The sequence below is a fragment of the Phyllostomus hastatus genome, unplaced genomic scaffold (assembly GCF_019186645.2).
Source record: "Phyllostomus hastatus isolate PE091 unplaced genomic scaffold, TTU_PhHast_1.1 phas_contig_38, whole genome shotgun sequence".
Taxonomy (NCBI): Eukaryota; Metazoa; Chordata; class Mammalia; order Chiroptera; family Phyllostomidae; genus Phyllostomus; species Phyllostomus hastatus.
The window spans coordinates 24823931-24839636 of NW_025333869.1; the positions used below are offsets into that span (position 1 = coordinate 24823931).

Below are 15706 nucleotides of genomic sequence, written 5' to 3' on the forward strand. Positions count from 1 at the left end.
GCCTGAACGGAACGGTAAAGGTCTCACTTTGCAGATTACCTCACCAGTGCTAATCAGAAAATTTCAGATTCACTTTTTAACAGTACATTCTTGGGGAAGATTGAAACTGTGGTTAAGTCTTAGTTTACTAGCTCTGGCTGGGTAGCTCAGTTGGTTAGAGCATTGTCCCTATACGCCAACCAAGGTTGCGGATTTGATCCCAGGACAGGACACACGAGTACAGGAACCCACCAATGAATGCATAAATCAGTGAAACAACAAATCGATGTTTCTTTCTCTCTCTCTCTCCCTGCCCCCTCTCTTTCAAATCAAATTTTAAAAGTCTTAGTTTACCTTGTGGGGGCAAATGACTACATTTGGGGCCTGTTGTTTCTTTTTTAACATTACTTACAAAAGATATCACAAATATTGGCAGTCTTAAATTCTATTTTCACTTTCTTATCAAATATTTGTAGTTTTGTGTAGCTGTTCATTGTTATGTGCCTTTACAGTGGGATTTAAAAAATGCTGGCTTCCACTACAACAGGGCTTTATGCAATATGTGCCACAGAGAAATGTTTTCAGAAAGAAAATGGTTTAGGTTTCAAAATCCCCAAGGGAATTGTTGTAAAACAACAGTGAGAAGAAAAGACTCAATTTGATTTAAAAACCATGACGTGATTCTTTTTAAATTTAAATTTTTTCAGGTCGGGCTTTTATTTTCAAAATAATAGAGCACTTTCTCTTCATGATTTACTCTAGGCTAGAAAGAGCAACAAAGTTTCTTTTTTTTCTGTTTTTAAACTTGTAGTTGAAGCTTTTTCCTCTTTCCCCATTCAGGTGCTTAATTAAATGGAGCCATTTAGTTGATTTGTGTTTATTTTCATCGAGAATTCAATTAAGTTTCTTCCAGCTGAACTAGAGCCATTTGAATGTTAAACCAGGTCCAGGTGATCATGGAAGTAGGAATAACAAATGGAAGAATATGTTTATTTCAGTTTTTGGGAGATGTGTGGGTCAAGCTTCCTCACTGTGAGTTGAACACGTCCATGTGTTCAGGGACATTACCCACAGAAAAAGGCTGGAGGTGCAGGAGTTAGAGTTAGGCTGCATGGGTTTGAATCTCAAATTTTATTATTTTTTTCCCTAGCATTACGAATTTCAATTTTTCACCCTTTACTTGCTTGTATATATACCCTTGGACAAGTTATGTAAACCTTTTAAACCTCAGGTTCAACTGTATGATGGTGATTAATAATAGTATTTGTTTCCTGGGTTTGTGAGGATGCAGTGGAAGAATCACATAGCATCCATAGCATCATGCCTGGCACTTGTGTGTACTCAGTAAATGTTGGCTGTGATGATCTTTACTATGTCAGTGTTATAGTCAATACTTATGTATATATTGTTTACCTTAATCCCTTAATCTATAACAATATTGGCATTAGGTAACTCTGACTTAAATATCTCCTGTGATTGTGGTGGGCAGTGAGACAGACATGAGTAGAGCAAGGACCATAAGCCAGGCAGGTGCAGAAAGTCACCGGGGCAGGTTGCCTGGTAATGGGCAAAACTGGGAAAACAAGGACCCTGCCACCAGGGTAACCTTTCCTTCCCTAGCAAATCGCTGGTTGTGCAGTTTAGACCACCTGACCTTTCATATCACTGGTCACGAGGTTCAGACCCTCCCCTGACCTTTCTTCTCCTGGAATGTTGCTACTCATGTGGGCTAGACTCCCTCAGAGGGGGAAGGAACGAGGAGGCCAGGGAATAGCCCCTAAGCATTAAGCCCTCAGTACAATGAAGTTCTGACCTGCATCAAATACATCTAGGCCTCAGTTGTAATTCAGCTCCAGACCTAGAAAAGCTGCAAAACCAAGTAAGTGATGCCATGGCTGACATCAGAACCAGCTGCACTGACTGATAACCCCTTCTCTGGTAGTGAATCAGTAGAGACCAAGACCCTGAATGGACACACCTGGAAAGCCTCAGAAAAATAACAAGACCCAAGGACCCACTGTGGCTGTCTCTAGGAATCCCCCCTTGCCTTTTCCAACCCCTCCTCCCAGGCATGTTTTCCTTGCCCCTCTCTTTCTCCTGAGGTCCAAGGGCCCTTCTTTTGCCTCTGTAACTTGTTTTCTGAGCCCATTTCTTCTGTGGATCACTTCTTCTACTTTTGTGATTTTCTGAGTAAACTTTCTCTTATAGTTTAAGTCTTGGGTGTGAATTCTTTCTCAGGCATAGCTCCAGTACTGAGGTTGTTGATCTGGGGTCTGGTCTGACTCCACAGTCTAACACCTGGTGCCGTTTCACCACCACGATACATTTGAGTTCATAAAATTTTAAGTTGACATGGTAAAAACCACTGTAAGCAAAGTCAAAAGACAAATGACATACTGGGGGAAATATATTTGCAATTATAACACAGACAAAGGGTTCATTTTTCCTAATATATAAAGAACTGCTCAAAAAAATGGGTATCTGTAAAGCTCTTAAAAAAAAGATTTTATTTATTTATTTTTAGAGAGAGGGGAAGGGAGAGAGAAGAGGGAGAGAAACATCGATTGCCTCTTGCACACCCCCACCCAGTAACCTAGCCTGCAACCCAGGCATGTATACTGACTGGGAATTGAACCCGAAACCTCTCGGTTTGTGGGACAACACTCAACCCAGTGAGCCACACCAGTCAGGGCCTGTGAAGCTTGTTATGCTAATAGACTTCCATTTAACTGTGCCACAGATTTCATGTCTTTAACATATATTCTCAATGTACCAGGAAAACCCTTGGTTGGAGAAGGTCTTGGGACCCATACACCTGAAGATACAGCCATGAGCGTATAAACATACCTGAATTTGTTTCCTCTTTCCCCATAAAACAGGGTCCTCTCAGAAGTGGTTCGACTGCTGTTAATGATACCCTCACATACCCCATTTAACATGTTGTGGACGAAAGAGGGGCCACGTCCTAAACCTGAGAAGCTCAGGGGAGGCCTGCGTGGCAGCCTTACAGACTCAGAGACCTAAAATAACCACATAAGATGGCATGAAGTTAAAACTTCCTAACTAAAAGCAAGTCATGGTGGGTGGTTGAGTCCTAGGCCAGCATCTTCCCTGATAAAGGCCAGTCTTTCCGTTAACTGAGCCTGTCTGTTGTCTTTTTACATCTAGGGAAACCTACCTCTGGAACATCAGGGCAATTTCCTAATTCCAGACACCTCAGTGCAAAGTCTCCCACTAAAACAGAAGACTGCAGGGCTCCTCATTGTTATTGTTCCGGAGTTAATTGTTAACTATCCTACATTCACTAGGAAAAGATGTATGTGTCCATTTGTTTTACTTTTTATCCAGCCCTAGAGATTTCCCCATCTTTGCTTTCTCCCCACTCACTAATATGTCACTAGTGAGTTTCATGTAACCCCCTTACATCTTCTTCTTTGATTCTAATGTATACAATAAGGTGCAAAACTACCATTCCTCAAAGCATTTTCTTAATCCATTGTGACTTTGCTTCCTAGCAATTGGTATCAGTTTGGCTTAAATAAACTCATAAAAATTCTTACAGGTTTGGATGTTTATTATATCCACGATGTCATTTATGATTTTTCTCATCTCCTTTTCTTACCTCCTTCCTCTCATCTAGAAAGTCACCAAATCCTTTCTATGTTTCCTTCATACTGTTTCACACCTGCGCCAATCTTTCCAGGCCCATTACTAGTGCTTTAGTCAACAGACAGTATCTCTCTCATGACCAAACTGCTACTCTGGTCTCCTTTTCTTTTTTTTTTCTCTTGTTCCTCCCACACACGGATTAATTTCCTAAAACAGGGTTTTCATTTTAGGCCACCAATCTACTCAGAAGCCTTCTTTGGTTCCTCCCTGTCTAGAATGAAGTCTAACTTCTGAACTTGACCTTCAGTCCCCCTTAATCAGATTTATTCTCCTACATCTCTAGCCTTAGTCTTTCTCACTGCTCTTTTTTAGGGACCCTTTCATTGTCTAACCTGGTTTACTTGGCTTGGCCTGTCAAGCCCATTTCTACCTTTCACACCTGTGGCCCCTCCTTCCTCCTCTTTGCTGAGTCTTGTACTGTGCTTACAAGATAAAGTCAGAGGTAGGTGACTTTCCAGCTCTAGCTATGGTGTCTCCATCACTTGGAAATAGGACTGCTAATCTTTAAAAAGTAATTCATTGAAAGTATTAGGAGTTCCTTTTAGTATTGTTTTGTTTCATCTTTTATTGCTTCTTTGGTCACATCTGCTTTGTATCTATAAGGCTTTGGTTTGCAAAGTTGTAAATCTGTCTGTCTCACCGATATGGCTTTCACTTCAAATTAACATTCAGCAAAGTGATTAACAGATAACCTTTTTGGGCTGCATTTCTTTATACAAAGGGTGGATATGGTTCGAACAGGCTACCAAAGCCAGGAAGCAGAGTTAATTGTATAAATCAATGCAGGCAAGAGCTGATCACCTTTCTGAAAGGCAAGACAATGCAGTACACACAGCCTTTAAATAGATCTGTGGGGTCAAGTTGATGTCATGTTGAAGAATCAATATTTACGGGGCTTTTATAAAGTTAGCCTTTAATGAACCCCAGGCATTTTCCTAGGCCATTAATTGCAAGAAGAGGAAACGTGACAGTGTCTGAAGTTCATGGTTGTGGAGGTTGTATATAGTTAAGAGAAGGCACAGTCACTTGCTAATGTGCAGAGGTCCTACCCTGAGGTTCTACTCAAACGTTGTTGGGTGTGCGATCGAGAGGCTTTCTTGGGATCTTGTTGACATTTTGAGAAAGAGCAACTCTTGCATCCTTACGAAGAGGGTAAGCCCTTTCTTCTTGGATACTCCTTATCTAATCTCAATTAGATAAGCAACGTGGCTTAATTTTCCTGGGATGAATTCTGATGTCATTTTGGATTCTGCCTTATAAATGTGCTCATCACAAGAGCAGGTCTCTTTCAGAGTTTGACTTGTCTCCCCCTCTGACACACTTGAAAGTTATATATCTATTTATTACAATTGTATTATCATTTTTTAATTTATTGATTTGAGAAACATTGATTTGTTATTCCACTTATTTTTACATTCATTGCTTGATTCTTGTATGTGTCACGTAACCAATCAAATGGGCCTGTTCATGTGGTGTCTTGGTGTATGACCCAACAATTAGTATTGGAAGAAACAGGTTTTTGTTTTTATCATTTCAACCTTGGGGGGACTGGAAGCACTTCAGCTCGGAGCCGTATTCTCCCATGAGAGCCAGCACTTCCCTTGCTCCCCAAAATGCTATAAGCCAAAAGCCCCAAAAGTTCCCCAACTGTTTATCTGTGCTCAAGCCGGCTGCGTAAACAGTCTCGCAGCAGCTCTCTCCTTCAGGATCTGGGGTGCCTTGTCCTCAGCCTTCGTATTCTAGTCCAGGAAAATATGTGCCATGTTACACTGGATCTTGCCGTCCAGGAACGGCACAAGTCCTGATGGAGTGGCCTCTCTGTCCCGAGTTCCAAGAGTCCAGATAGAGTCCGGATCTGAAAGCAGCAGGTCAGTGTCTTGTAAGACAGGTCCTTGGTGGCTTCGGAATCAGCTAGAATGGGCACAATCAGAGCACCAGTGTGCTGTCCTTTCTTACTAGCCCAGGCCGCATGGCTGAATCTGGACTGCAGACCGCATAGCTGCTTGCCCATGGCTCCCTCTCACATGACTGCTGCATCATTCCTCCTATGGTGAGACAGCGCCTACAGCTCACGTGGTTCCTGTTTCCACTGCAGCATGGCTGAATCTCCCCAGAATGGCTGCTGCATCATGGCCCTCCTCCTTCTCTACACTCACTCCACCTGCATGGCTCCTATCTCTCTACCAGCAGCATGACTGAATCTCCCTCTCTGTCTTCTTAGCAGAACAACCTCTCTCTCTCTCTGCATGATTACTACATCGTAGCTCTCCCATAGTGGAGCATCCTTCTCTTTGCCTACCCTTAGTTTCAGTCCTGACCCAGAGCTTCCTATGTGACCTCCTCTCCGACTCCTCCCACAAAGAGCTACATTTGTCAGTTTCCCCACATTGTTCTGCCCTCTCTCAGCTGCCATCCTTAGTCAGGGCAAGCGTAACTCTGTGAAGCAGGGGCTTCTGCCTCCCTGCCTCTTGCGCAGGCACTGTAAAGCTCTCCCAGCTAGTCAGGAGTCACCATACGCTCTGGAAGTCATGTATACACTGTTCACTCTGGGGCAGTAACACAGTTCTTAGCCAACCATCAACTTGCCATAGATATATGCAAAATATCTTAACTGTGGGGACTTTGGGGACCCTCCCTGGCACCCTATTTCACCCTGACCAGGGGATCAAACCTGCAACCTTGGCATATTGAGACAACACTCCAACCAACTGAGCTACCCGGCCAGAGCAACACCATAAAGCTTTTAAGTGAAGAATTATAGTAAAAAGCATCTGCTTTAGGATTCTGGCTTAAATTTAAATCTAATGAAGGGTTTTTGATAAATATAATTTATACTTATTATATCATCCAATCAAAGTGTGGCTCTGGTTGTTTTGTGTGCATAAGTGTTCTGTGTTCTTCACTGGGTTGTCAGAATATTTTCTAGGTCAGGAATCTTATCTTGTGTTTATTGTAGTCAGTGTTTCTAATAAATGTTGTTGACTAGATAGAGGAATGTATCATATCAAATTTTGTTCTGACTGTAACAAAACTAGGATCCTGCAAAACTGAAAGTCATAGGAGCAGCTTTGTTAGGCCCTGTGATTTAGGGGATGTTTGTAACAAGTTCTAGTTCATATCTACTCAGTAGATATTTTGGAATTAACTTGTGAGACCTCTTTCTCTAGTGCATTTTGTTGGAAGAAGCTTTAAGATTAATCAGAGAGAAGAGCTGCTGTTCTTTTTTCACTCCTACTTTCACCCTTCCTCACTGGGATCATTTTTGAGAAAAATACTGAAAAGAAAAAGCACAAGAGGTTTATTGAGATTGTTCTGGTGTTTTTATAAGAAAATGTGTAATATTTCCACCTATACTTTCCTTTAGATATTTATTCTGGGGTTTTGTTCTTTCTTTTCAGCTGTTTGAGAACTACTACTTTGGTACCCTGAAGCTCAATTCAGTCCATATCTCTCAGAGGTTCACAGTGGACAGCTTTGGGAACTATGCCTCCTGTGGGCAAATTGACTTCTCCTGAAGTGGACCTTGGGAAGCAGTAGAAATTGAACATCTTCATAAGGTGATAAAGATAAATATCTTCATTTTAATTGCCAAGGACGGGTGTGGAAATTTGGATGGTGACTTTCTTAGGTGGTCCCCCATGGACTCTGTGGTGTCTCTGATGACCGTCCACTGTCATCAGACTGTTGGCCAGGATGGTTGTGGGCCCAAGGAGAACTGTGCAGGTAACCCTCGGCTTCTTCATCTTTTGCAGGACCTAATTTTTTTTCTGAAACTCTTCTCTGGAAATGTACCTCTGAAGCCCATTGGAGCTCAGATTCACATTCTTTCCTTCCTTCTTCTTTTTAAAGATTTTATTTATTTTTAGAGAGGGAGGAAGGGAGGTAGAAAGAGAGGGAGAGAAACATCGATGTGTGAGAGAAACATTTACTGGTTGCCTCTTGCATTCGCCCAGACTGGGGACCAGTGCACAATCCAGGTGGATGCCCTGACTGGGAATTAAACTGGCGACCTTTTGTTTTGCAGGATGATGCTGAAGCAACTAAGCCATACCAGTCAGGTCTGCATTATTTCTTATATACCTACTCATTTTGCCCGAGCCATCAAAGTCATTTGTATTAATTCTTTAAACGAATTAAAGGTGTGGTTTTATTGATCTCTCCATCTAGATAAAAACACCTATAATTTTTAGAAGGTTTGATTTTTTTCCCCCTTACCCTTATACCCTAAATTTTTTGTTTGTGATAAAAACAAGCACTTTTTGAACCCCTGCTATAGGCCAGGCATTGTGTTAAGGGTATACATATTATTATTATACTTAATAATATTATTAAATTATTATACTTAATAATTCTATTTAAAATATTGTTACTATTATTATCACTGGCAACACTGTGAGGGAGGTACTGATACAATCCCCATTTTACATATAAGGAAACTGAGGTTAGGCAATTAGCTGAAGCCCACATCACCAGGCAGCGGATAGTGCCGGGATCTGAACTCAGCCAGTCTGGGCTCTCCAGAACTATGCTAAACTGCTTGGCCCTTAGGAGGGCCAGAGGGAGAACAGGAAGCCACACAGGCTTTGGCTGTTCCACTCTCCCAGGCCCAAGCAGGAGGCATGTGCTTGGGACACAGGGCTCACACAAAGCTTTGTGAACCTGGATTCCTTAGGTGTGCTCGCCTGTACCCTAAATTTTAACCACCACCCAGAATTTCTTTTTTATTGTGACAAAAAAAAATGCATAACATAAAACTTAGCATCTTAACCATCTTTAAGTGTACATTTCAGTAGTGCTAAATGAGCATATGCATGTTGTTGTGAAACAGCTCCCGAACTTTCTCACCCTGCATATCTGAAACAGTGTCTATTAAATAACTCCCCATTTAACCTCCCTTTCCTTTGTGTTTCTATGACTGACTGTGGTAGATACCGCAAAGTGGAATCACATAGTATTTGTCTTTTTGTGACTGAGTTATTTCAGTTACCATAATGTCCTTAAAGGTTCATCCATTTGTAGCACTGTCAGAATTCCTTTTTCAGACTGACTTACAGTCCCTAGTATGTGTAGACCACATTTGTTTGTTCACTCATCCGTCAGTGGGCACTTGGGTTCCTCTACCGCTTGACTTCTGTGGATGGTGCTCTATGAACATGGGTGTGCAAATCTCTTCCAGACCCTGCTTTCAGTTTCTGACTACTCAGAATTTTATCTTTGCCAAAGTAACTGTTAAGATTTTTACTTTTTAGTTTGATCTGTTCTTTTTCTTCTGAAGTTGGTATCTTTTTATGTTTATTAGATTCCTGTTCCTTTACCCTACCCCTCTCCTCACCTTCCCACGCCATTGGTGCAGTGGCAGCATTATAGCCCTTTTATGTTTTACTTCTCAGGGCAGCAGCAAGAGAAACGATGATGGTATCAGCAGGACTGTGCAGAGTTCCCTGGGAAGATGTCAGCTGCAGAAGGCGCTCCATCCTTGCCGCAGACACGGGCAGTGGGAGGGAGCTCTCAGCACAGCTCTGCCTGCCACTGCACTCAGTGATCCCCAGGGAGCCCCAGCCTGGCTCTTACCTTGTCACTGCTGCCTCCTCCTCCTCACATCCTCTCTTCCTCCACGTCCTCCCCTGTTTCTTCTTTCCTTGTTCTTAGCTTGCTTTTTACTTTCTGTTTAAGAAGTTGGGCTCTGAACCCAGTGTCTCAAGGTCACTACATGGTGAGGGTTGTGTATAACACTCAGATTTGTTTAGCACTGTGACTGCACAGATAAGTTGTGAATAAACGAATTTCCAAAGTAACTGTGTTTTTTAATATTTTCATAGTTTTATAGTTTGACCCCCTTAGTGTTTCGGATTCAGTGTTGCCATCACCTGTTCACTGTCAGAGCTGTATCATTAGTCCAGAACGTGCTCACTGGTGCCTGTAGGATTGGTTTTCCCCAAAAAGCTTTGTACTAGTGATACTCATTTTTCAGTTGAAGTTGATACTTCGCCTTGCTTACCTCCGATGGTCAGAGGGCGTGTGGAAATGAGTGCTCCGGGATGGCACCGAGGGTGGGCAGGCCGACGGGGGGTCAGTGCCCTCGAGTCATCCTGCTTCTGCTTTCTCACTGACAGCTGGCACTGGCAGCTGGCACTGGCAGCCTGGGCCAGGAGGTAAAGATGTCTTTTTTGGATGTCAGAGATTTATGACTTACACTTTTAATACATTTTTAAAGAAGTTTTGTGTTTGGCCTTGGCTGGTGTGGCTCAGTGGACTGAGTGCTAGCCTGTGAACCAAAGGGTTGCCTGTTTGATTCCTAGTTGGGGCACATGTCTGGGTTGTGGGCGGGGTCCCCAGTGGGGGGCTCTCAAGAGGCAACCACACACTGATGTTTCCCTCCCTCTCTTTCCCTTCCCTCTCTCTAAAAATAAATTTAAAAAATCTTTCTTCTTAAAAAAGTTGTTTTGTGTTTGGAAAATGTAACTTTATCAAATACTAAATTGTTAAAATTGGAAATTCTGTTTTTTTTTAATTTAGAGGTGACTATGCATTTAAAGACATATTGTATTGTTAAGTAATTTTCACAGGTAATTTGCCCTTTTCACTCTCATCCTCTCACCACTACTGTACAGGAGATTTTTCCAGAGGCTACATGACATAGTGACAGTCTCTGATGGTTAATGGAGTGTGCGTTTATGTATTTTTCTGTTTTCTAGACTTTTGTAAGTTGGTAGGTATTGGTAGAATTGGAAATTTTTTTTTGAAAGATTTTTTAATTTATTTTTTAGAGAGGGAAGGGAGGGAGGGAGAGAGAGAGAGATCAATATGCGGTTGCTGGGGGTCATGGCCTGCAACCCAGGCATGTGCCCTGACTGGGAATAGAACCTGTGACACTTTGGTTCACAGCCCGTGCTCAATCCACTGAGCTACGCCAGCCAGGGCGAATTGGAAAATTTTTAAATTCATTTTTAAAATGTTCTTTCTAGAAGTCTGTGGACAAATTGCTGAGACACTGTGGCTCTAAAAAAAGTGCAATTATAACTGCTCTGGCGGAAGAGGGAGTAACAGGTCGTTCTAATGTAGAACTTTGCGAAAGCACAGCAGTGGTGGAAAGCAAATAATTTGTGATGGAGCTAGAAGAACTTCTCAAGGTTCAGGGTCCCCCTCACCAAATCATAATGGCAGGAATGTTGGGGGGTTGGCTGCTGTGTTTGTAATTGGATCTCATTGCACCTCACCATGCCGCTGCTGGTTTTTGAGGCACCAACTTTACCCTCAAGTCTTGGAAGAGGAAGAGGGAAAATGAATTTCTCACCCCAATCATTACACAAAATTAGTATTGTTATATTGTGAACTTTGATATGGAGAATAATTTTGATTTTTTTTTTGGAGGGGGCATAATGGGTTATCACCAAATGAACTCTATACCCATCATAAAGACATGATAAATGTTACTTAACAACATTTATTTTTAAAGATTTTTTAATATTGTTTATTCTTAGAGAGCGGGGAAGGGAGGGAGAAAGAAAGGGAGACAAACATCGATGTGAGAGAGAAACATCAATCAGTGCTTCTCGTACACACTGTGATCATGGACTGACCCTACAACCCATGCATATTCCCTGACTGGGAATCGAACTGGTGACCCTTTGCTCTGCAGGCTGATGCCCAATCAACAGTCGCACCAGCCAGGACTTAACAGACAAAAATTTATTTATTTATTTGTTTATTTAAGATTTTTAGAGAAGGAAGGGAGGGAGAAAGAGAGAGAGAGAGAAACATCAATGTGCGGTTGCTGGGGGACATGGCCTGCAACCCAGGCATGTACCCTGACTGGGAATCGAACCTGCGACACTTTGGTTCTCAGCCCGCGCTCAGTCCAACAACATTTATTTTTAAATGAGCTCCAAAGCTGTGACACTGATGAGAATCTGGCCTCACAATGACACACAGCTTTGTTCAGGTTTGCTCTCGCACTGTGCCCTTTCCCTGCTGGGGAAGGAAGCCCATGGCACTGAGGCACGTTGACTTGAGAGATACCTCTCATGCTCTGCCTGATGCCTTGGGGTGTGGATGTCCGAGCCCAGGGATGCTACAGGTGAGAGAAGGGTTGCTGCTGTGATTGTTTTTATTAATTGCTTTTTTGGTTGTTTTGAACAAAATGTCATTGTAAACAAAATAAGTTCATTTTGTATAAAATCAAGCTATATACACGCTATGCTTTTTTCAATGTATGTTATACTCTAAGTATTTGTTAAAAAATAAATTCATCATTCAGAGGCTACTATTCCCTGTGCACATACATTGTTAAGAAATTTTTCACAAATAATAACAGCTAATACTGGCTGAATGCTCTCATTTATCATTTCTTCATGTATGAAATGATACACGAAGTAGCCCATTTCACTGGGTGTTATCATTATCCTCATTTTACAAACTGAGGCTTAACAAAGTTAAGAAATTTGTCAGGGGTCATACAGCTTGTACCAGAGGTTCTTAAAATATGGTCTGTGGATGCTTGGGAGGCCCTTGGAACACTTCAGGGATTTGTTCAAAGTCTACATTATTTTCATAGAACTAGTAAGGTATCATTTGCCTTTTTCACACTCAGTCTCGCCTGGCGTACAGTGGAGTTTTCCAGAGGCTACATGGCATGGTGACGTCATCACCCTGGTTAATGCCATATGTGCTTGTATATGTTTGTGTTTTCTACAATTTTGTAAGGTGGAGAGTTTCAGGTATAAATATACCCAAATTAGGATTAATTCAGTGCAATCTCAGTGCTTCTGCTGGGTTCTTACTAGCTATTTCGGTTTTGGCTGCTATTATGGGCTGGACATGTCCCCTGAGAATTCACATGTTGACGCCCTCACCCCCAGTTGCCTCATAATGCAACTGTGTTTGGAGACAAGGCCTTTAAAGAGGTAATTAAGTCAGGATGAGGCTGAGGCTGTTACAGTGGATGGACCCTAGGCCAGCCTGACTGGTGTCCTGAGCAGAAGGGGAAATTTGGATACACAGACAGCAGCTGTATGTGTGGACAGAAGAAAGACGGGTGTGACTCAGTGAGAAGGTGACCATCTGCAAACCAGGGAGAGAGTCCTCAGTAAAAAACAAACCCACCAACACCTTAATCTTGGGCTTCTAGCCTCCAGAACCTTAAGCAAATAAATCTCTGTGGTGTAAGCCACCTAGACTGTGGTATTTTATGCCAGCCCTAGCAGTAATACACTTGCTATAATGCAGAAGCTAATTTACCTGTGGTCTTTTGGTGCCACAGGACATTAAAGAGATTTGCAAAAATGTAAAACAATGCCACTCTTCTCACTTAGTTTTTCAGGGGAATATATAGTTTTTATTAAAATACATTATTTTGTTCATATGTAGTAGGTTCGTTATTTTAAATGTTTTTAAAATTACTAGTTTTTTTAAAAAGATTTAATTTTTTTTAGAGTGGTTTTAGGTTCACAGCAAAATTGAGAGGCAAGCTCTGACTGGTGTGGCTCAGTGGATTGAGTACTGGCCTGCAAACCAAAGGGTTGCTGGTTTGGTTCCCAGTCAGGGCACATGCCTGGGTTGTGGGCCAGGTCCCCAGTGGAGGAGAGGCAACCACACAATGATGTTTCTCTCCCTCTCTTTCTCCCTTCCCCTCTCTAAAAATAAGATATTTAAAATTGAGAGGAAAGCTTAGTTTTATTTTCAAGTATAGTAAATTAGAGCCAAAGCTGTATGAAGCGGGGGGACCCAAAAAACCCCAGAATCATATTCTGGAGGGTGGGCCCCTTGTAGTACAGGCTTCCTCTGCTAGGTGAGCTAGGAACCCACCTGTATCAGTGTACCAGCTGGCGTTGTTGTGAGAGGCTGTGATTGGTTTCAGTGAATTTTTCTGAAGACTCTCTGAACAGGTTTGCTCACTTCATGATGGGTGATTTACAAGCGTATCTGCCCACACCACACAGTGTTGAGCAGTTTTTGACCAAAAACAGCATCACCATGTGCCCTACCCTTCCTATTCACCTGATTTCACTTCCTACAACTTTTTTTTTGTTTCCCTGAATGAGGAAAGTTCTCAAAGGGAGATGCTTTGCTGATGTGAAAGAGGTGAAACAAAAACTGCAGAAGCACTAAAAGACAATATTAAGTCAGTGAGTTCAAAAACTGTTGACCAGTGGAAAAAAAACATCTCAATAGGTGTATTGCACCAAGTGGAAAGTATTTTGAAGGTGACTAAAGTTTAAGAATTTAAGAATAAATACACAACTTCTCTATAAATCTAGGGTTTGGGGGCTGCCCCCTCATATCTCACATAAAAGTTCTTTAGGGTCCTCAATAATTGTTGAGTGTATAGGACCCCTGAGACCATAAAGTTTGAAAACATTCTATTCCTTCCAAGAGATGATATTAAACACGATCTTCTGTGATGAGTTTTTCTCACCCAGCAATGTGCAGGGAGTCACACTAGTGGTCATTAGATGACATGCCCACATCATTTCGAATGTCTGCACAACAGTGTATTGTGTGTGTGTGTTACAACTTAACTAGGTGATCTCTGCCTGATGGACAGTGAGAGCCGGCTTCCAGGTTTGTCCATTTAAACGTTTCTGGATTGGACATTGTTTTAAATTTTTCATTCATTCATTCATTCATTCATTCACTCATTTTTAGGGAGAGGGGGTGGGAAGGAGAAAGGAAGGGAGAAAAACAACAATGTGAGAGAGAAACCGATCAGATACCTCATGCACGCCCCAACGGGGAACCGAGCCTGCAACCTAGGCAGGTGTCCCAACTGGGAAATGCTCTTCAGGCTATGCCCAACCAACTGAGCCACGCTGGTCAGAGCAAGAACTAACATTTTTCAAATTCCCACTACGCCCAGGCATAGTATGGAATTTGGATGAATTTCACAGCAAGCTTCTAACACAGGTGGTATTATCATTAATTTATAGACAGAAAATAGGTTTGGTGATCGGCCTAGAACCCAGATAGTACGTGGGGCTCCACCCCAGCTCACGTGACAACAAACACTGTTCCTCTGCACAGTGCTGCTGCACAACCCCCAAAGCTGCTTCGTTTACCGTGAGATGAAGACGTCAGTGGCCATGTCCCCATTACGGCACCACCTCCAAGTCCAACTGAAAGGACAAAGAAAACAGGGAAAGGGAGCTTTTGTTTTGTTTTCCCAAGGGAACCCCAGCCCAAGCCGTCAGTGCACTCAGAATTCCCAGGCCAGACTCAGGGTGACTGTGAACCTTATAAACTCTGTTTTTTCCTACTGATTAAGATCATGTTTTTCATTGCCTTTGATTTTTTTTTAAAGACCACAGCAGCCAAGTTCTTATTTTTTGTTTTATTATTATTTTTTTAATAAAAACACAATCTAGGGCTCGGGTCCCAAAAGTTCAGTGTTTTGTTCTCTCAGATTATGTTTCCTCTTCAATTTATCTCTAATGTAAACTTCACCTCATTTCTGCTCTGATACCGGGACCGTGCCCAGTTTTCCCAGCTGGTATGTCAACACATTTCTGCAGGCGTGATAAGGGCCACAATTTTAACAAAAACCGTAGCACTTCAGACAAAACTAGTCCCTTTCGCTGGCCCCCCTTCCCCAGTGGCTTATTAAAATCAACTTGAAGTCAAAACTAGTAGCAAATGTGCCTCTTTCAAATTTGCATCTCAAGGCAGGTGAATGGTCCGCCACTGCCTTTTAGGGCTGCCCCAGGAAGAGCTAACAAAAGGGGTGCCGGCCCTTAAACAGCTGCCTGGGGAGGAGGGCATCTGCCTCTAACCGCCATTCGGTGCCCAGGCCTCTCCTCCAACAGAGCATGTGGGGCTGCGGAGCAATAGTTCCAAGGCAGAACTATTTCCCAGCCAGCTGTTATATGGCTTTTGTCCTCAGGACGCCACCCATTACCGTAGAGCCACAGCTCGCAGAGAGCCAGCTGTCAGGGCTGTGGCACAGGCCCCCTGGGTGGGAAGCAAGGGGACAGAAAGAATGTCTGTGGCCAAATTCTCTTTTAGACACCTGAGCCTGGCTGGCTATGTAACCGGAGAGTTTCGTGTCTTCTCCCTCGTCCATCTT

The 15706-nt window shown here is 42.5% G+C and overlaps 1 protein-coding gene across 6 annotated transcripts in view; it reads left to right on the forward strand.

Annotated features, from left to right (window-relative positions):
* Positions 1-15706, forward strand: part of ASCC1 (activating signal cointegrator 1 complex subunit 1) — a 128704-nt gene that overhangs the window by 112671 nt on the left and 327 nt on the right. For 2 of the 6 annotated variants that reach the window (XM_045842017.1, XM_045842016.1), the window contains exons 10-11: positions 7047-7205; positions 9039-9443. In XM_045842017.1, the coding sequence (XP_045697973.1) occupies positions 7047-7163 (117 nt within the window). In that variant the 3' untranslated portion in view covers positions 7164-7205; positions 9039-9443. Of the gene's footprint in view, positions 1-7046; positions 7206-7672; positions 7707-9038; positions 9444-15706 lie in introns of those variants that run through there. The other 4 variants (XR_006786039.1, XR_006786040.1, XM_045842019.1 and 1 more) reach the window with 4 other exon arrangements.